At 37.1% G+C, this 22,738-nt stretch overlaps 1 protein-coding gene across 1 annotated transcript in view; it reads left to right on the top strand.

Moving 5' to 3' along the window:
• Lin28b (lin-28 homolog B) overlaps nt 1–22,738 on the top strand; it is a 93,944-nt gene that overhangs the window by 47,339 nt on the left and 23,867 nt on the right. The window contains exons 3-4 of the mRNA XM_041654677.1: nt 741–925; nt 2,317–2,388. Coding sequence (XP_041510611.1) covers nt 741–925; nt 2,317–2,388 — 257 coding nt within the window. The remainder of the gene's footprint in view (nt 1–740; nt 926–2,316; nt 2,389–22,738) is intronic.

Below are 22,738 nucleotides of genomic sequence, written 5' to 3'. Positions count from 1 at the left end.
CACATGTTTTTTACATCAATACATGTAGCTCTAAATATATTTTTCAAAAGAAAAAAGGCATTATTTAGCACACTACAAAGTGAGCAGTGGGTAGGACAGAAACACTAAAACCACCTGCCCAGAACTAATTAGAAATCTTAATATTGATAATATTGTATTATGTAACTCTAGAACAATTTGTTTAATCAGTGGACTTAAAATGCTATTAAAGATGATACAATTTACCAGACAGTGCTATAGTTGCTTTAAAAAAATGAATCTCTGTGTGAGCTTATGTGGTAGGATCTTCTTTTTAAAGTGTTACTGCATTTATTTATTGGGGACACGTGCGCACATGTGTGTGTGTGCACGTGCGTGTATGTGTGTGAATATGGTGCACATGTGGAGGTCAGAGGACAGCTTGGAGTCAGTTCTGTCCTTTCCTTGTGGTCCTGGGGCCTGAGCTCAGGTCACGATGGCAGCATTGCTCTGACTTTATACTAGCACCTTTGTGGTGGAATGGATGGGACAAGAATGTGTACATTTACATTTCTGTATCATTAAATGCTTTCTGCAACGTGGTATAGGCTTTCAACTGCCAGCATTGTAAAGTAAGGTTTGTCAAACTTCAATAAAATGAAAGAAAACCTATACTTTTATAATGGATAACAGAATTTCTTGCTTTGATAACCTTAAAATTACACAGATGATATATAAAGCACTGATAATCATGATCTCTCTCCCCCTCCTACTCTTTACAGAGCAAACTATTCATGGAAGGATTTAGAAGCTTGAAAGAAGGAGAGCCAGTGGAATTTACATTTAAAAAATCCCCCAAAGGCCTTGAGTCAATACGGGTAACAGGCCCAGGTGGGAGCCCCTGCTTAGGAAGTGAAAGAAGACCTAAAGGGAAGACACTGCAAAAAAGAAAACCAAAGGGAGATAGGTAACTGTACTTGGCTGGCTTATGAGTGTACTGTATTTGGAACATGTTGTAAAATTTCCTTATCATTTTGCTTATGGATTTTATGGAGTCTAGTTGAAAGAAAATAGTATCACTGTGTAGCTGGATAGACTGTGTCAAAACGACAGTCTTCAGAGTGCTTAGCTGCAGTTAGCATCAAGTGTGCAACAGTGCTAGGACTGCCATTTCCCAGACTGTGGGGAGCAGAGGAGTGGCTCAGATTCTTACAGAAGAAATGCCTCTCTCTGTTTTCTGCTTCCACTTGCTGTTTCCAGTGAGAGTATACGGATTGCTTTGTCTATTTTTAAGATGATTACTCATGCTCTGAAAATTCAAACATTAAAAAACTGACATTAGGAGGGAAAGTCACTTGAAATCCCAAATGCAGGCAAAAATCAAAATATATGCTGTTTTGTTTTGTTTTGTTTTTAAGCCGACTCTTGGATATCAGTAATTAACAGCTGCATGCATTCTTACTATATGAATCTGCCAAAATTTACAAGCAGTGCTGCCAGGGCTGTTGAATCTGTTTTCTGTGCTTTGGAATTAGCACTACTGTATCAATTCTTATGTGTACATTTTTTAGATATTGTCTGATTATATCCTTAGAATAAATATTTACTACTGAAAATCTGGACCAAGACTATGTATTGAAGGTTTTTGGTACCTGGTTTTAAACTGCTATCCAAAATAATAAGAGCAAAACATAGCAGAAATGTGATAGCTTTCTGAATGTTATTTAGTCTTTTCTAATTACATATCTACAGACCTTAGTGTTTTTATCTTTTGTAACATTTGACTGCTGCACATATGAACTTTGATTATAGAAAAAATAGAACATCATTAAAATTAGTTTTAAAAAAACATAATATCATAATCTAATTTGTCACTTTATACCGGTTGGCTTTCTGTTGCTATGACAAAATACTTGAAAAAATTAACTTAAAAGAGGAGAAGTTTATTTTGCTCACTTCATGACTGTTGAAAAGGAGAGAGTTGGCAGAGGCCCTGAAGGTACATCCTCAGTAATCTATTTTTGCCAACTAGGCCCCATATCCTTAAGTCCAGTTTCCTGTTAAGCTATGAACCAATTGATGCTATTAAAGTGAACCTCTTCCCAAAGGACCTGCTTCTGAACAATGCTTCCTGGGGGCCATATCTTTAATACAAGCTCTTCAGAAGTATTTAGCTCTAAATTGTAATGTTTCTTAAAGTACCTCCTGACACTTGTTACTTTAGTTAATTTGGAGAAGCAAGTAAAGCTGAGAAATCAATAACGGATGCTTTTCCAGTGTACCAGAAAGAGATGGTGGTGGTTTGGATTGGGGTGGTAGACATAGAAGTGGTGAGCGAAATTCCTGTATGTTTTGAAGGTGGAGACGTCAGGATTTACTGATGGATCAGATGTGGACTGTGAGAGAAGAAGAGTCCAGGATGATTCCAAGGTTTGTTTGGCCTGGGCAACAAGAAAGATGGAGGGACCAGTTGCCAAGATGGGAAAACCTGCAGGAGCAGGAATACATGGACAGCTTGGCTTGGGACATGATGAATATTCAAGAGGGTTACAAATTAGGTGGAAAGTTACTGGATATGGAGTTCTAGGGTGGAAAATAAAAGTTCAGCAGTAGTCAGTGAAATGATATTTATACCCATAATGAAAAAAAAGAATGAGCTCTGGGTCATTCTAAAACCGAGAAGGAGCAGCGAAAAAGAATGTGGAAGCAATGGGAACAGGAAGGTCATCTAGAAGGGTTTTGTTTTGGAAGACTGGGAAGGAAAAAAATCAAGGAGGTGAGTACGAGGTCTTTTGAGAGATGCTGATGATACAGTGATCACGATGATCACTGAGACTCCAAGCACTTAGCAACACAGAAGTGACTAATGGACGTGACAAGAACAGCTCTGCAGACTGGTGGGAGTGAAAGCTTGTGTCTTGTTCAACAGAGAATGATAGGAGAAGATGCAGAAGCAGCAGATTCTGTGTGGGGATATTTTCTAAAGGTTAAGAACTTACAGAATGTATATGTGTTGATGAGAAATGGTTTAATAGAAAAGGAAGAACCAACATGCAGGAGAGAGGACAGGGCTGCACTGATTCTTAGGTTAAAGATGGAATTGAAAGCACAACCCTGAGGTCTGACTGTGATTGTCAATGGTTTACTCTTAGCCTACATGAAGATGGAGTTAAATGATAGGAACCTGTCAAACAGGTGTAGGCGCCGACTAGGAGACGTTGCTAGGAGTGGAAATTTGAGTACTGAAGTCAATCGCAATTCTATAATTATAAATCATGGGGAAGAAACCAATGGCTCTGAGTAAGAAATAAATGAAAAATTTTCAGTGTGAAGTGAGATGGATTACTTACAGTCTTAAGGCATCTCTCCAACAAAGTGCTTACTAATTACAAAAGTATATGAATAGAGAAGTGTGCCACATAACATCTTGGTCACATGATCAAAGACAAAAATTATCAGTAAAGGGAAAACTTAAAAGTGCATGGCATCCGATGACAGAATGCTGCACTACGTGACTTACATGACAGCATTGGTGAAGATGAATAACCTCAATCTAACATTAAGGGACTAGCACTCAAATATAAACTACAATCTAGATGCAGTCCAGTGTTTCAAAATTCATACCTCTCATTCTTCTAGTGCCTTTAAGTGTAAAGGCAGACAGAAAGAATGTGGGTAAATTCCAGTTTCAAAGAACTCAGTATACTCTTCTTAATTTATAAGCAATGCAAGATAAAGAGAAATACGTTTAGAGATTTGCGTACTGGTGTAAGCCACTTTTGAACTTAGAACTTAGAAAATTTTGAAAATAATGGTGTTAGGGTTGGGGATACGGATTCATGGGGAAGTTCTTGCCTTGTTATGTGCAAGGCCTTGGTCTTAATGCTGGATAGTTAAAAAATGACAGTAAGTAGTTGATTTGGTCCACTGAAGCATGAAAAAGGCAAACTTCTTGTTAATTCTTTTTTAAAAGAAAAATTAACATTGGTACATTTTTGTATGTTTTGCTTATTTGGAATATTGATTTTATTTTATATCTCAAACTTACATAACAACTTATATTTTTATGCACAGCTCTTTGAATTTTCACATGCATACATTGCTCCTCTCACCATTATGATTTACTCTCAACAGTCTATTACCCCCCAGCAAACAACCTCCCGCTGCCTTTTATAGCTTCCCACTCCTAATCCATCCCCTTGGCAACTTGGTAACTTGTTCTTTCATGTTATTATTGGTTTTGTTTTGGTGGGTGTCATATGAACAGATTTATTTGTTTCATAATCTTTTGAAATTTTCCATTTTTTCATTATCATGCTTTTGAAATTTATCTGTAATGTTGAATGTCTCAGTGGTTCATTCTTTTATATTGTTGGGTAATATTCCATTATGCTATAACAGTATCTATTTAATTCATCTGTTGAGGGATTTGGGTATTTTCCTGTTGTGTCTGTTATGAACAGCATGGCAAAAGACTCAACTGTGGGTTTTTAATGCACGTTAGTCTTCGGTTTTGGAGTGGGACAACTATATACCATGGTCATGGGTATGTGTTTACCTTGGTTTTGCAAGGGAGCCACATTCTGTATCTCTGTCAACAGTGTGCAAGCCACCTGCTATGCATATTTCCAGTAATTGATGTTTTTCAGCTGAACATAGGCTTAGCTACCCCATATATGTAGTGGTCATGGTTGTAATTAGGGTATATTGTCATGGTTATGACTGCTGATCCTAAACATTGTTCAAAGCATTTTGATGCTGCTCTCTTTATTCTCTGGTACTCCAGAGAATAAATGGTACTGTTTGTACCTGTGCATTTTTTAAAATGAGATGTTTATTTTCTTATTTTTTTTTTCTTTCTTTTTCTTTAAGACGGTTTCTCTGTAGCTTTGGTGCCTGTCCTAGAGCAAGCTCTTTTAGATCAGGCTAACCTCGAACTTACAGAGATCTACCTACCTCTGCCTCCCCAGTGCTAGGATTAAAGACGTGCACCAACACCACCCAGCAAGATATTTATTTTCTTGTTATTATTCTGAGAGCTTTTATTATGCATTGTAATACAGGACATTTTCCAGATAAACTTTTTGCAGATATTTTCTCCTATTCTGTAGCCTTTTTTTCTCTCTCACGGATAATCTTGTAGTACAAGAGTTTTATTTTGATGAGGACAGTTTAATTATCCTTTGCTTGATGTCATGCTTAAGAATCCTTTGCTTAAAAGGTGGGCATGGTGGCCCCCTCTGAAATCCCAGCACGTAGGAGCAGAGACAGCAATAGGAGTTTGAGAACAGCCTGATCTACAGAATGAATTCCAGGACAGCCAGAGCTACACAGAGAAATTCTGTCTTGAAAAAAACAATCAAACAACCCCCCCCCCCCCCAAAAAAAACAAAAACAAAAAACAAAATAAAAAGAGAATTCTTTTCTTAACACCAGATCACAGTATTTCCTTCCATGTCTCTCTAGTAGGGTGCTTTTTGGTTTTTATTATTCTTATTATAGTAATATGATTTACATTTGCTTAATGATCCAATTAGAGTTTACTTTGTATCTGGTGTAACATTTAGATTGATTCATTTTCATTTATGAATCATGAATTAGATAATGTCTGTTAAAATGAAGAGTGTTCAAAAATTCTTCCATGGTAGAAAGATTTCTTACAGTTTCAGATAAAATAATTTTGTATTTACTGTTTAGTTTGTTTTATCTTAGTTCAGGTCGTCTTCAGAAGAGTATGGAGACAAAACCCCCTTGTAGCTTTCCTCATTATAAAATGAAGATGACTGATGAAAAATTAGAGACCTTATGCTTTCTTCTCAAAAACTAGTCTACTCTTGGTACCTTTCTCTAAAGAACATAGTTTACTATAAAAACAAGAAATCAATTTTAACAATTAAATTTGAGATAGGCTAATAAAATAATAACTTTGTCATTCTATTTACTTGAATTAGTACTGTTGGATTTCAGTATGAAATTTTGATTTATACTTGCAGATATTTGGAATGACTAGACAGACTTTCAGTGAGACTATTGGTCTAGAAATCTTTGTATAGATAAAGTGACTTGATGCTAAATAATTAGTAAATGAAATACATGTAACGTTTAAGAACATTTGTGGTGAATTCCCATATGGTGGGTATAGATATCTGGTTCTGGGACTTGTCTGTTTACAGTTTCTGTTTTCCCCAGCATAGTGACTGTTGTCTTTGTTCTCCTTAACCTTCCACATCTTCTGACCCAACCACACACTCTGATAATAATGGAAGGCCTTTTCTAACAGCAATGACTTGAATTTTTAAAAAGTAGTTTCGATTTTTAAAAATAGCTGACTGAGAGAATATTCCAGTGCTTTTAGTTAATTTGGTGCAATATTTAATTTTTAAAACCATATTAACATATTAGTACTTTTTCATATTCTATCTAATATTTTGTTTCTAAAGGATGCTAATTGCTAAGGTTTTTTTGTGGAAGTTCAAGGAATTCCTTTATTTGGTACTATTAAAAAAGAGTCTTTAGCTCTAGGTGGTTTTTATTTACACTAATTCTTAGTTTGACGTGCCTGGTAGTCCAGCATTGAAATGACACATTGTGATATGCTGTCTTTATTGCCAAAAAGACCAGGGTGAGTATAAATAGAATCTAATTATATGGTATCTGGTTTAAACTTAGCTTAGATTTAATATGTGCACGCGTGTACATGTGCACACACACATACAGGCACACATGTGTGGGCACACATACATACACATATGACCCTGGTTTTCAAATGAGATGTATGGTAGTTGATTTTTATAAAACTATAATTTTGTGGGCTTAAATTATTTTAAATTTGTATGAAAGTTTTGGAAGAGATTCGGGATTAGAAAAGTTGCCATGTGTTGCTTAATAAAGAGCTGTATGTTTTATTTACCCCATGGAAAATATTTCTATGATGCTCACTCTTAGAACAAGAGAGCTATAAATTGGGTACCGGTAGTTCTTCCCTCACCCCACTTCTCACTGTTATAACCTTTCCCATTCATTATCTCTATTGTGAAATTTGGCGGCTTCTAGTTACTTTATGTGGGAAATCTTGTTCTGTGTCTTTTGAAATCTTAATAGCATTCCTGAAAATAATAAGCCTATGCTTAGACTTTGCTGTTTCACGTTAAGAAGTCCTTCAGTAGTGTTGTTTTCATGTTTACTATATCCCAGAACCTGTTTCCAAAAGAAAATTAAAATGCTGTTTAGGTGCTAGAGGTGTTTGAAAAGATGTAAATTGATGAATTCCAATAAATTAACAATTTCACCCTGATACTTATGTGATTAGATTTAGGAATTTGCTGTTTAATAGGTTCCCATTGTGGCAGAGAAATCTTTCAGGCATGAATTGATAGGCCAGATCCTTTGAGGTCTGTCTGTCCTGACCTATGACCCCTATTCTTACAAGATCAACATCTGAGGGCAGGAGATTAAGGCAGTTTAAAGACTGGAATGGTAAATGGAATGGAAAAATTAGCCAGCACATTTTGGGTGCAAAACATCAAAGTCATCAAATAGCCTGCTTATTTTAAACCTGGCTTATGGGTGTAGCAAGCTAATTTTACCATGTTTGCTGGATTCAGAAAAGAAAGTTTAACTTTATGATACTATTAACTATATGATCCAGATTACATTCATACAGCTTAACCTCAAAATATCAGGAAATGCAGAATAATTGGTCTCAGTATCATTACATTTTAATCTCTGACCAGTTTGCTACTTCTTATTTTTAAAAAATACTAATATTTACCATGAAATACTTATTAATAATGTTGAATAAAATACATAGTTTGTAGTACCCAAACTGTATGTAGCTCTAGATATACACTGTTGAATTGCAAGAAAAGTAGACTTTTTTAAAGGTGGAGGTAGAAAATAGAAGAAAAGGCATTGAGCTTTCTAATTACATGCATTTCATACATAATTGCAAAATTTAGATCAGTATGCTTTTCTAATTCCCGTGTTAGTCCTTTGTTAGCAGCTTCACACCGCCCTTCATTGTACATTTGTATCCTGGGTAGCTGTGAGTTTGCACTCTTATGTTTGAATGTCTGCTACGGGCTATAGATGCACAACTGAATTGTTGCTTCCAAGTTTTTATTAATTTAGTAGCACCTAAGGAAGTTAGTAAAACCAATAGTATGCCCAAGTCTCTCTCTCTCTCTCTCTTTGCAATTTTAAAATTCTACCCCCAATTATCATATTATAGGCCTAATTTGGGGGTGGTTTTCCTAGTCCTTTCTTCTTGTGATTATTTGGCCAGAGATCTTTTAATGAGGCAATTATAGTTGTTTCCTCCATTCACATTAGCTTAGCAGATGCTCTCCCTGCTGTGACCCCTGTTCAGACCAAGCAGACAATGTGCCATTCTCACCACCCTCTGCCAGACACTGTGTGGGGCTGAGCTTCATTTTGGTGTTGCATAGGTCTCCCCAGATGTCTAATGGGAATGGTCGGAAGCCAAGTGACAAGTAAGCAGAGTTTTAGGTTGATTTTCTGATCATCGTTTATTTTAAATGTTATAAATGCATAATGTCTCTAAGGAAAAAAATTGGAAGCAGCTCTAATATTGCAAGAATAATATGGAATGCATGATTTCAGAGTAAAGTTCTAGTGAGAGATGGGTATTTTTAACTGTGAGACTTAAAAGGGAATCTAGCCTCTAATATTAAATTATGTATATTTATTTTTACCACTTGGATCATAGCCTACTACCACTTGACCAACCTTAGATATGTTTTTAAAATAACATATCACATTGTTTAAAATATCAGATTTATTTAAATGTTTTAAATTTAATCATATATTACATATCATATCTCAATATTGTGATGTTCATTTTATTCCTGTGAGAACAGAATAAAGTGTGGTCAAGTTGAATATTAACAAAATTTCTATATTATGCTCTTAAATCCTTTCACTGAAATAGTAGTCTTATACATTAACTTCTAGAAACATAAGGGAATTTGTGTTTCTAGAAGCTAAAGCTCCATTAATGAGAGACAAAGCTAGTTCTGTTCTCATGAAGCTGAAGGCCTCCCAAAGACTCTTCCACATTTATACTAGAACTCAGCATTTTAACTTTGGTTAAATAGATTAAGAACATGAACAACTCACAAAGAAAATGTTATTTTTGTTGCTATAATAAGGTAATTTTAAGTTAAATTATAATAATTAACATAAAATATCTTCCCATACTGCTCAGAAATAGTAATTAAACACAATAGACTGCTGTTTTGTAAAATCATATTTATGATTAGTTAATTTCCAAGTGATTTTTTAGAAAAATGCATTTTACATGTCAGATTTTTAAAATTACGGATATTTTGAGGGCTAGGCAGAACATTTGGTCAGAAGAGTACTGCCTTGTAAACCTGAGGAATTGAGTTTGATTCCTAGAGCCAGCCTACAAAATCATGTGTGGCTATGGTGTTCATATTCCAGGGAGCTAGAGACAAGCAAATAAATCCCCAGTACTCACTAACCAGCTGGTGGTCTGGCCTCCTTGGGGAGTTCCAGACCAGTGATAAACTCCTGAAAACAAGGTCGGGGCTGCAGAGTTGAGATAACAAGTAAAAAACATTAGCCATGCAAGCCTAGTGACTTGAGTTTGATCTCTGGGACTCAAGTAAAAAGCCAGATGCTGCTGTGTGCATCTGTAATTCCAGCACTTGGGAGGCAGAGACAGAATACTCTGGAGTACAGAGTGTGGCAACAGAAGCAGGAGAGACCCTGACTCAACAAGATAGAAGGTGGAAACCAGCTCTGCAAGTTGTCACTGGGCGTTAACATCGCTCAGTGAGTAGAGTTACTTGCTGACAAATCTGACAGCCTGAGTTTGTTCCCAGAACCCCTGTAGTAGAAAGGAGGAACCCTAATCCTGCAACGTTGTCCTCTTACCTCCACACATGTGCTGTGGTACACATGCACCTGCACACAGGCACACTTGCACATAAAGAAAGCATGGTACATGGAACCTAAAGAAGGCTGTCTGAGCTTATCTGCTGACCTCAACATGCATTCCTGTCTTCACACACGTGCACATGAATACACATGCATGTATAAATTGTTGGTCCAGTTAATGTGAGCAGAGAACAAGTATTAAATTTGAAAACAGGTCAATGAAGAATTGAAGACTATTCATTTTGTAGTGCTTTGTTAAGTCTTCACTGATCGTTATTTTAAATTGGGCTAGTAAGGGAAAAAATCAGACATCTTCCTTGCTTTTAGGAGAGAAAGCCCCTCATTGACTGGGAGATAGAAGAATGCTTAGAATTGGGAGCTATGGAGAAGGCTCAGTCGCTAGGCTTGATCTGTGGAATCCACGTGATACTTGTACAGTAGAGCTCCAGAACTGCTGCAGTGAGTCAGGGAGGTGGGAGCTGGAGAATGCTCAGGAGCCTACAGCCTACCTAGTCTGGGTACTGCCATTTTAAGCAAGGTGGAAGTCAGAGACTGACACTAGAGGTTGTCTTCTGTGGCACATGTGCGTGTACACACACACACACACACACACACATACACACACACATACACACACATACACATACACACACATACACACACATACACACACACATACACACACATACACGCACACACATACACATACACACATACACACACATACACACATACACACACACACATACACACACACACAGAGTTCAGAATCTCTAAAAATAAGAAAAGGTATTTGTGTAAGTTCTGTACCATTTGTAACCTGGTTTCTCTTCTTCACAACTGGAAATCTGAGTAGAACTTTAAGTCTGTTTTCTGAGAATTTATACTAAGGATAATTGAATTACATAACCATCCTTATGGAAGGATAAAGCAAGATGATAGGTTCATCCTTCAAGAAACTCATTTGCCTTGTTCCAAGTTTATGTCAAGGACTGCTTTGCACTTAACCTGTTTCCTTACTAGCCATTCTATACTATAGATACTAAAAACTTCCATTATTTAAAAGGCTATATAGCCTTTTAAAAACAGAACCATTATGTGTTTTAACTCACTTCTGCTTTTGAAGCTTTTATCTCCTTATTCTTTATCAATAAAACCTTGGGAGTCAGATATCAGGGTAAGAACCTGAGTGATCAGGGAATCAGCAGAGAAGCCACCAGTGACCCCCACCCCTCTCTCCAGAAGGATCCCCCGGAATCTTTCTAAACCTCACACAACTACTATATGTGTCTCTCTATATGTCCTTGGTCCTCCAAAACCCCTATGGCTAATTTTGGTCAACTAGTAGCTAGCCCTACCCTCTGATTCAAAGTGAACTTTATTGGCCAGTCTCGGGTTCTTTAGAATGTGACCAAAATATCACATAACCCTTTTATCTAGATATAAAGGGAAGGTTTTAACTTTAACACAGTAAAACTACATATAATAAGAATAATTATCAGGTAAGAATTGCATTCACAATGTACAGTCCATTTGTACTTGAAAAATTCAGAGAAAATATTCTATTATCTATCCTATCTTGGTGAGTTCAACATTTTGAACCTAATTCACTTTATATCCTAACTTGTATTTCCAACCCAAAACTATTTTATTTTAGATAGGCAGGCATTCTTCAAATATTTCAGAGATCTACAGAATATGGTATCTAAGATGTTTTAATAACATAAGACTTTTCATGACAATTAGACATGTCTGCTCCTGATAGCACAAATCTACTTCAGAGAAGATGTGCATTGAAGAAACTCCAAATGGAATTTCCTTTCATTGTGGCAAAGTTAGCCACTAAGTAAGAAAGTGCCCTTGCCTAGACTACTGACAGTATGCTGTGCTGTGGAATAACCCTTCTGTACACTGTGAATACGTATTGCTCTTATTGGTTAATAAAGAAGCTGATTGGACTATACCAAGTCAGGATAAAGTTAGCAGGGCAATTAATATGTTTTTTTCTAAATAGATCCATTCATTTGCCTGCAAATTTCAAGATGTCATTATTTTTTTACTGCTTTGTAAATGTACACATTTTCCTTACCCATTCTTCAGTTGAAGTAAAAAGTTTAAACTTAATAAAGTGTTGTGTGATATATCTCTGGGATCTTTATTACCCCTTTCTATTTATTAAGCATATTATTTAAAGTACTTTTAAATCTTTCTATAACTGTTTGTCCTGTAGTATTGTGAAATATACCCATAATATGCTTTATGTTGTAATATGCAAAAAACCCTTTTATTTTACTAGAAACATATGCTGGAGCAGTGTCAGTCTTAATTTGTACAGATATTACTATGATGACTATGACTTTTAATAGATGTGTAATTACAGAATCAACCTTTTCTGAAGTTAAAGCAGAAATCCTGAATATTTATCTATGGTATGGTGAACATATTTTAATTTTCCAAATTCTGAAAAATAAAACACTTGTGTCATATTTTGTGTTCTGACAAATAAAACTTGCCTGGAGATCAGTGAGTCAGTGGAGCTAGACACTAACTAGTTGACCATAGAGGCTAAGCTGTGGTGACTCATGCCTTTAATCCCAGCACTTGGGAGGCAAAGAGAGGAAGTGATAGGGTGGAGAGATTGAGTGATAAGGCTGGGAGGAGGGCAGAGACAGGAGCTCAACCTTTTTGGACTGAGGAAGGTAATAGGTAGAAAGCAACTGGCGGCTGCTTCCAGTTCTGCCATCTTCCAGGTTTTCCCCCAATATTTGACTCCCAATCTTTTACTGATTAGGATTAATTAGATTTGTGTTTCAAAACACATCCATTTGCTCAAATTCTTTTCTTTGAGTATCTTTTGGGTTACTTCCTACAGGTAGTGGAGTATGTTTATACAATAAACAAGAGAACAGTTCCTTATAATTTCCTTGGCTTGTTGCAAAGTGATAAAAGCCCTTTAAACTTTTGCTGTTAATGTGGTGTTTCTTATGAAATTCTGAGGCTTCTAGCACATTTCCTACTAATAGCTGTTCAGTTTCAACATTCCCTCATGCTAGAGGGCGTGGATCTGATATATGTTATATAGAAGGGATAGTTTCTATTTCTGATTATTTCTTGTAATTGAATAAATAAAAAAGTTAATTCTGAATTTTATGTAATAATTTCAGTGGTTTCAATATGTAAAACAACTCTGCACATTGAAAGTTAGTAACTATATTAAAAGGTTCTGGAAAAATCTAATAATACCATGAAAATAGCATATAATTTTGACTTTTGAGCAGAATAAGGGCTTTTAGCCACTTAAATTTCCTGACTTATAACCTGTCTTTACTGTTTTATTTGTATCAGTATAGAATGTCAGGATTCCAGTACTTGATGTTCCTCGTACAATGTGAAAATGAATCCATTTAGTCCTTTTTATAAATTGAAATCTCTTGCTTTTGGAATATTTTGCTAATATCTTCCAAGAAATTACTGCAAGCTCTTTTCCAGCGTTCAGTTTCTGCCTATAATGAGGAAATTTCCACATTAGTAAAAGATACCATAGTTTGTTTTGCATCTATTCCTGTTAATTGATAAAGTCTCAATTTTCCTTCTAGAATCAATTTAGAACTTTTCTACATAGGTCTTTAATTTTTTACTCTATTTATGGTAAAAATGTGCATTCTAAGATATTCTGCACAGGAATTCTGTGGGAGAATATTTTGATGGTAAAAATAACCAGAGTACAATCCAGCTCTGGATCCAAATGATCCATGTGAATCCTATAATTTCTTTTCTACTAAAGCCAATTCTCTCTCAGCCTCAGCTGATATTTTTTTGGACAATTTAAGTTCTTATCACTCTATAAAGTTTGAAATAAATTACTTAGTTCTTGAATTGTCAGTCAAATTGTGGGCTATAGCCAGTTACTATCTCCCAGCAATTTTTGAAAATCATTAAGAGTTCATAATTGATCTGTCCTGATTTGTACCTCTGTTGTTGAATTTTCTGTAAACCTATTGTATATTCTAGGTAATTAATAGAATCCTTCTCTTTGTGATTTTTCAGGAGCAATTTGAAACATGCTATAAGTACTATCAATGCAATGAGAAGGAAAATGTACTAAGAAAAGAAACTAAACAGTTTGCTGTTTTCATACATCATGGTGTTCTATCTGAGGTTACCTGCACATACATTAGTGGAGCAATAGTTGAAATAAAACAGTTCAAGATTGTTTTTTATTATAAACTCAACACACAAATTGAACTAAGAACATCTTAAAATATGGACTATAAGGGCATAGGCCATACCCCAAGAACACTACTAGAATTTTTACTTTCTTTAAAACAAAAATGTTCATTCAGTGCCCTGGGGCATAGCTCAGGGATAAAATGAATGCATAACAGGTGTGAGGTCCTGGGTTCAGTTACTATGCCCTGGAAAAATTGTCCACTTTGCATTTGGAATTCAAACTGTACCTAAAAGTTAATCTGAGAGAACTGAGAAATCTTCATGAAGAAAGTGATAAAGGTACATTGGATATGAGAGCAGACCTTGTTCATGGATTTGTTGTTTTTTTGCCCCCTTCTCTTTAAAATGAATAAATGATGGTTTTGGCTTGGTTTTCTGTTGGCCATTTACTGCTGGGCATGCAGACTATCCATAAGTTTGTTTCCTCAGTGACCCTGCCATGTAGAAAACTGAGTTTTCAGTTGCAAGTAGTTATCAATTACATTTAGTTCCTGAGTCCAGGGGTTATGTGTCCACTTCTCCTTTCAGCTTTAGGAGCTCATCTGGTGCAACCCACACAGGCCCTACACATGCTGCCTCCCTCAGTGTCTGTAGTTCATGAGCGTTAATCATGTTGATGTCCAGAAGCTTGTTTGCTTAGTGTTCTCATCCCCTCTGACTCTTACATTCTTTTTGCCTCTTCTGCAGGAAGCCCCTAGGGGAAGAATTTGATGGTCACATCCCCTTTAGTTTCGAGTGTTCCACAGTCTGTCTGTCTGTCTGTCTCTCTCTCTCTTTCTCTACCTTGACTCACAACATATATAATATAAATATACCAAAATATAAATATATTTTATTAAAGCATATTATAAATACAATTAAAATATGAATATCTAAATATAAAATTGAAATATATATTTTTTTCTCTTTTTGTACCTACAGGTCCTTTGCATATATATTACAGATTCTAGTTTAGTGTTTTTATGGAATTCTGAGTGTGTGAATGAGTTGATATCTCCATCTGTTGTTCTTTTTCTTGGGCTCTTTTCTTTCTGTTTGTTTTCTCCTATTCTGATGTGTTAGTTTTGTTTTTTATTATGTTCTGTTTTATTATTTAAAAAGTAAACAATTTTTTGGTACTTGGGATTAAATTGAACCCCAAAATATGGTCCATAATGAATAATGACTCACCCCGAATTGTTTTTTTCTCAAGACTCCTTTTTTCTTTTTTCTCTTTCTTTGTGTTCTCTCTCTCTCCCTCTCTCTCTCCCTCTCTCTTTCCCTCTCTCTCTCTCTCTCCCTCTCTCTTTCCCTCTCTTTTTCCTGTGTACATGTGTACTTGCACGTATGTGTTTGCTGAGAATTGAATTTTGGTAAGCATTTTACCCCTGAGTTGTGTGTTCTTAAAACTCAATATTTTCAAGAAGCCAATTTTTCAATTATAATTATAAGTTCGATGTAATTCTGCTGAATTTTCTGCTCAGTTCTCAAAATTTCAAAATCCTAATGAGATAAGTTGTGTACTTAATTGTTGCCTAGCTAAAAAGCAAATAAAACATTGGGACAGTGTTTGTGTGTGCGCACATGCACCTACGTCCATGCGTGTGTGTACACAAAAAGGTGGTGTTTCTTCTTGGGAAACGGTGTTTCTTCTTGGGAAACGATGTGAAGTGCTAGGCTGAACAGACTCAGTTTTCTGGGAAGCCAGAAAGTGAATTACTTCTGACTAATGAGGAGAGCTGACAAAGGTCTCTAGAAAGGACCCTGCAAACCACTGCCTCTGGTTGTCATCTCTGGGGATGGTTGATACGGACTGACTAAGGTCTCTGTTGACTAACAGATCCAATAGTTACGCACAGAGCACCAGAGAGAGCGAGAAAGCAATTGGAAACTACTGAATGTGTCGGTCTGTTTCCACGCCTGACCATGTGATTCCTTTAGGAGTAATAGCACATGCATGTTCCCTTTTAAATCTTCAATAAGGTTTCTCTTGGTGGCTCTAACCTGGAACCATCCATGGGAGGGAGTATAGGTGCTGATAACCTTAATGGAACAGATATACAGTTCAGCAGTACTGCATGGATGATGCCAGTAAGTGAGGTGAAGCGAACAAAGCTAGCTGAAATGCACCATGCTGAAGAGGTGGAGCAGCAGCCGCATTCAGAGCCCTGTAGAAATGCGCGTTCTCATGTGAGAGCTGTTGGTGCAGCACTTGGGAAGCTTAGCTGTGAGGATGGCTGTGGATTCGAGGCTACTCTAGAATATAGAGTGAAACCTTGTCTCATAAAAGAAGGGGAGCACTGAGCTGTGGCTCCAGGGCTGAGAGTGTTTCTTTTCCCGAGGACTTGATTTTTAGCACTCACATTGTCTCAAACTGCCTGTACCTTCACCTCTATGATATATGATCCTTCTGATTCCTTTGGGCACTTTCTCTCTCTCTCTCTCTCTCTCTCTCTCTCTCTCTCTCTCTCTCTCAGAGGAGGAGGGGGAGAGAGCAAAGGAGTAGGATAAAAATCTTTTAACAGAAAGAAGGGGAAATGCATACCCCCAGACTTCCCTAGCTTTAGCCTGGGGCCTTGGTGTTTCCCAGAAAATTCTCCACATAATTTTGAGAGACTGGACATGGACCCCTTGATTTAAGGATGTAAGTTGAAGCTTTTGAGTCAAATAATTACTGATTCCAGGAATTAACGTGGTCTCAGTCACAGCATAAAGAGGGCTACAATTCCCAGTAGTTCTCACAGAAGCCCAGGATTGATTTTTATTGATCTAGACTATAATTTCCTGCTCTGGTTTATTAAATATGAGTCACTTGTCATCCTTATGCTGGGGAACTCACATGAGCTGCATGCACCATAAGAATCAAAACCATAGTGGGCATGGTTCTCAAAGAGACACATCATGTGATGAGAACTAGACGGGGGTAGATCTGTATCTTGGATCCAGCCTACAGGGTACCCCCAGGCAGGGAGCTGCCCAAGGCTTTGTCAGCATACCACTTCCTTCATTCCATCTTTTTCTTCATCCTCTTGTCTGTTCTGTGTGTTCACTTCATTGTGCATTTAGAAATTGCCCGACCTTGTTTGCTTCTGTGGTTCTTTCTTCTTTCTATGCCAATAGAAACCACTTTTTAAAAAACATACAACATTCTCTCTCTGATTACTTTGTTCTATGGATTATTGGTTTTCACTGTGTCCTTTCCATTTAAAAAGATTTTATTATTTTGAAGTGTGTATATGTGGGTAGGCTTAACTGCACCAGGGCATGTATATGGAGACCAGAGAACAACTTGCAAGAGCCAGCTAGCTCTCCCTCTAATTGGTGGGTTCAGGGAATTGAGCTAGGTTTGCAGGCATGGCCATAAGTGTCCTTTCCCACTGAGGCAGATCACTAGTGTAGGGTAAAAGGGACAACTGGAGCAGGAAACCAATCAATCACTGAGCACCATGACTCTGAACCCAGAACCAGTGAAAGAAACACACCCTGTATTTGAGGCCTGAGCCAGGAAAGAAACATTTTTATCCCTGAACTCAGAACTAAAGATATTTGTCCTAGCTCTGAAACTAGTGTCAAAGAAACACACTTTGTCCCTAAAATCAGAGCCAGTGAAAGAAATATGCCCTGGTCCTAAGACTGGAGTCAAAAAGCTAAAAAGGACCAGTGAAAGAAATCACGATTTGGTCATAAAGTCCGAGCCATCTCTCTTACTGACCAGCTAAACTGACCAATCCCTGAGCAGGGAAAATCTAACCAATACCCCCTCTCCCTGGGAAAATTCCACCCCTAAGAAGCCCTATATAACCCTCTCCACCCCTTCAGTTAAGAACTGCTGTTAATCCCCCCTGGCAGAGGCAGCCATTCTCCTTCCCAAATAAATCTCTTTCTCAAAAGAGTCTTGGGTGATGACTTTTATTTGCTGGCACTGAGCAGAAGAACCTGGTTGGGACATCCCTTAGGGGACTGAGCTGAAAAACCTTGCTAAGACACTTCCTAGGAGGCCTCAGCAAGGAGTGGAACAGAAGAACCTTGCTAGGACACTCCTTAAGGGGGTGCTGAGCAAGGCGGAGTGGGGGTAACAACTTTTTGCCAGAGTGGGAGGAGAACGCTACATTTCTGCAGGGGGCTTCCCTAAAGCAGAGTGTTAGCAGAAGAAACATCTTGGGCCAGAGAAGAAGCAGGTAGCTCTGCTAGGATGCTTCCAAAAGGGAACAGAGCAGAACTCAGCTCTCCAGGAGAACAGGAAATTGATGATTGCTTCTTCCCTTTTTCTTTTCATATTTTTTTTATGTTTTATATGTCCCATTTAAACAACTTACAGCAACATCTTACATTTTAAAAATATTTAAATTTTCAAAATAAAGAAAATCATTAAGTCAAAACAAATGGCACACATATAACAAAACAAACCATGGAGTCCATCTGATGTTGGCCAATTACACATGGGCCTGGGGTTGTCCTGGGATGTGGTTGTGTACCCAGTGACACTTGTTTGGAAACAACTGAATCTCCCTTTCCCAGGAGGTATCTACTTCTTTGTGCTGGGATTTTGTTTGGTTTGAATGTGTGCAGGTCTTGTGTGTCCTGTCATGGTCTCTGGGTTCACATGTGTGTCAGTTGTATCCGGAAGACACTGCCTTCCTTGGAGTCACCTCCACCTCTAGCTCTTACGATCTTCACTCCTCTTCTTCTGCATCGTTCCTTGAGCCGTGGGGAGGGGGTGTCCATAAAGACATCCTGTTTAGAGATGAGTGCTCCAGAGGCTTTCTCTGTCTTCCGATTGTCTAGTTGTGTGATCTTTTTGTTAATCACCATCTCTTGCTAGAAGAAGCTTCTCTATTGAGTATTGAAAATGCTCTGTTCTGTGGGTATCACAATACATTGGGGGTGATTTTTATTGCTTTGCTCCTTTAGCAGAGTATTAGTAGCGGGACTATACCTATTTAGTCTTAGTTCTTGGCTATTTTTGCAGTGTAATATCTGAGTTCCATCTCATGGAGTGGGCCTTAAAATCAATCTAAAGGTGGTTGATTACTTCCTTTTGTGCCACTGTTACACCTGTATATGTTGCAGGCTGGTTTCAGTTATAGGTCAAAGGGCTTGTAATTGGGTGAAATTGATTATTTTTCTGTTTCAGTAGCATGCAAAGTAACTTTCAATGCCATGAATGATTTAGTCAGGTGTGAACCTTCTAGTTTGGCATCAGCTTGTTTTTGGTTCTTTAGTTTTTTGTTTTTTTTTTTTTTTAATCCAATAACATAAGTTAGTTGTGTCTTTAACAATAGGAACTTACCATTAGGTTTTGGAGAGTAACCAATAGCTTTGGCAATAACCTGTGATATTTGGATGTGACATGTCTATGGAACCCCTTTTACTCATCTGGGGCATTGTCTACCCCATTGCACGGTGATGCCACATAATTTTTTCATATATGTATATGTTTTAGCAAGCTTCTACAAAGGTAGGTTTCCATATAACTCTTTAAAAGTTTGATAGTGTGACTTGTCCCTTCTCATATTTCCTCCTTTGTCCTGCTTCCTACCTCCTTCCCATTTAATCCTCCTATTCAGTTTTCCTTTATCTCTTTATAATACTGTATTTTACGTCCACTTCATTGGAAGTGTCCCTGCTCCCCCTCCCCATCCCTTACTAGCTACCTAACATCTGTGGTTATTCTAATTGAAACCCATATAGCTAAAGCTTAAAAGCTGAATTCACCTATAAGAGAACATGCAGTGTTGGTCTTTTGAGGTCTGTGTTACCTCAGTTAGGATGATTCTTTATCCATTTACCTGCAAATTTCATAATTTCTTTTTTCCTAACAGCTGAATAATATTCCTTTGTGTAAATGTAGCATATTTTCATTAGCTGTCCATCATTTGATATGCATCTAGGCTGCTTTAAATTTCTGGCTATAATAAATAAAATAGCAATGAACATATATGTATAACTATATTTATAGTAAGATTAGAGTCCTTTGGATATGCCAGAGTGATATAGCCAATTCTTGCGGGCATCAGTTTTCAGCTTTTTGAAGAACTGCCACACCAGCTTTCATAGTGGTTCTACCTGTTTGCACTCCCACCAGCAATGAATTATCATCCCCCCCCTTTGATGTGTGTGTGTATGTGTGTGTCCTCACCAGCATGTGCTACTATAATTTTTCTTTTATTACCCTTGGACCATTCTAACTGATTTAAGAAAAATATCGAAGTAGTTTTAATTTACAATTCCCTGGTGGCTAAGAATGTTGAACATTTTTTAAAAATGTTTCTCAGCCATTTGTGTTTTTTCTTTTGAGAACTTTCTGTTTAGTTTTATACCACATTTTAAAATAAGGTTATATTTCTTTCTCTCTCTCTCTCTCTCTTTCTTTCCTTCCTTCCTTCCTTCCTTTTTCCTCCTTTTATTTGCTTTTTCTGATACAGGGTTTCTCTGTGCAACAGACCTAGCTGCCTTGGGATTCGCTCTAGTCCAGGCTGGCCTCAAACTCACAGAGATCTGTGCCTCTGCTTCCTGAGTGCTGGGATTAAAGCGTGCGCCACCACTGCCTACCATCGACTTTTGTTTTTGATGTTGTTGGTTTTTTTTTTAATTCTTTATATATTCTAGATAACTAACCTTCTATTAGCTGTAAGGATTTTTCCCATTCTGCAGTCTGCCACTTTGCTGGAACGATGGTGCTCCTCACTGTACAGAAGCTTTAGATTTCATGAGGTTCCATTTATTAATTGTCGGTCTTAAGGCTTTTGTTATCACTGTGCTATGTCAATGAGTTCACATTGACTCCCTGATTTCTCTTCTAATAAGGTTCAGTGTATGTGGTCATATCCTGAGTTTCTTGATCCATTTGGAGTTCAGTTTTGTGCAAGGTGTTAAGTATGGATCTATTTTCATCCTTTTACATGCAGCCATATTAGCCTGTACCCTTTGTTGGAAATGCTGTGTATTTTTGCTTTCTTGGTCAAATATCAAGTATTCATAGGTATGTGGACTTATATCTAGGTCTTCAGTTCCATTCCATTGATCAACATATCTGTTTTAATGAAAATTTCATGCTGGGTTTTTTGTTTTGTTTTTTGTTGTTTTTGTTGTTTTCTTATAGGTCTGTAGTACATCTTGAAATATGGGATGATAAGACCCCAGCAGTTCTTTTATTGTATAGGATTCTTTTAGCTATCATGTGTGTGTATTTCCATATGAAACTGAAGACTTTTTTCTTTCAATTTCTGTGAATAATTGTGTTGGAAATTCAGTAAGGATTTAGTTGAATCTGTCAATTGCTTTTGGTAGGATGGCCATTTTCATATTATCCTAATCAGTTTGCAAGTATGGAAAGCCTTTGCATTTCTTAATTTAGTTCTTAAGTGTCTTGCAGTTTTTAATTATACAAATCTTTCACTCTTATAGGTACATATGTGTGTACATACATATATGGATTATATATATTGTGTATATATATACACAATTGTGTATCATTGTATAGGAAAGCTATTATTCTGGTGAAATTTTATGAGACTTATATAAATAATCATATCATCTTCAATAAAAATATTTTTACTTCTGATTACAGTTCTCCCACTCACTCCAGCTCTTTTAGATCTTTCTCATCTCACCATGCACCCAAATCCATACCCTTTCTTGTGTATAGCTATTAGCTTTAATTTGAGATTTATTCCTTATTGCTTATAGTTTGCTTATAAAATGTCCCCCATCAAAGGTCTATGTGGAATGCTAGGTTCCCATTGTACATTTCAGGGTTTTTGGTTCTCAGGAGGGCACTAACTTCGTCAATGGAGTGATCCGTAGATGGCTACATGATGGGCTTTAGGGAAGTGGTACCTAATTGGAGGAAGTGGGTCACTAGGGTGTGCTTTTGAAGTCTGTCTTTGTCCACATTATTCTGTCTTCTCTGCTTTCTGGTTGTCATTGACCAGCAACTTTATCCGTCATGCCCACTTGCCTGTGATGTTCCTAACTTACCATAGGCCTGAGAGCAATGGAGCCATCCAACATCTGCCTGCAACCTCTTAAACAGTGAGGGAAATAAGTCTTTCCTCACTTCCATTGTCTTCTCAGCTATTTGTCAGGACAGTAAATGCTACTAAATATCGTAGGCCATTTTTATTTTAATGTTTTGTAGGATGTGTATCTCAGTTTATCTGTTGATAGGCATTTGGGTTATTGGTGTTTTTGAGTACTATCTGAATAAATATAAAACATTTCTGGACATACAATGTTATTTCTCTTGAAATCACGTGAGTATAGTTTCTAGATCACAGAATAGCTCTATTAAGACTTCTTAAACGGCTGAATCCTCTGTTTGTTCCATATCCTTCTCAGTATTGGAAGCTGTATTTTGCCCTTTCTATTGATTATATAGAATCATCTCATTTTTTTTTCCACAATGGCTAGTGCTCATCCTTTTATGTATTCTGAGCTACTTATATTTCTTCTTGTGCTAGTTTGTTTTCTAAATGTGATTGACTTTTTATTTCAGAGTAACAAGAGTACTTTTAAAAAAAATTCACTTATTATGTGTAGTTGTGTCCATATGAGATATGTGCATGTGAGTTCAGGTGTCACTAAAGGCCAGCAGAGGGCATTTGGATCACTTGGAACTGAAGATATAGATACTTGGCTGTTCAGT

This window comes from Microtus oregoni, unplaced genomic scaffold, assembly GCF_018167655.1.
Source record: "Microtus oregoni isolate MIOR12 unplaced genomic scaffold, Mior012 000006F_ref0000085, whole genome shotgun sequence".
Lineage (NCBI taxonomy): Eukaryota > Metazoa > Chordata > Mammalia > Rodentia > Cricetidae > Microtus > Microtus oregoni.
Note: the sequence above shows the minus strand (reverse complement) of the source record. Positions and strands in the feature narration are given on the sequence as shown.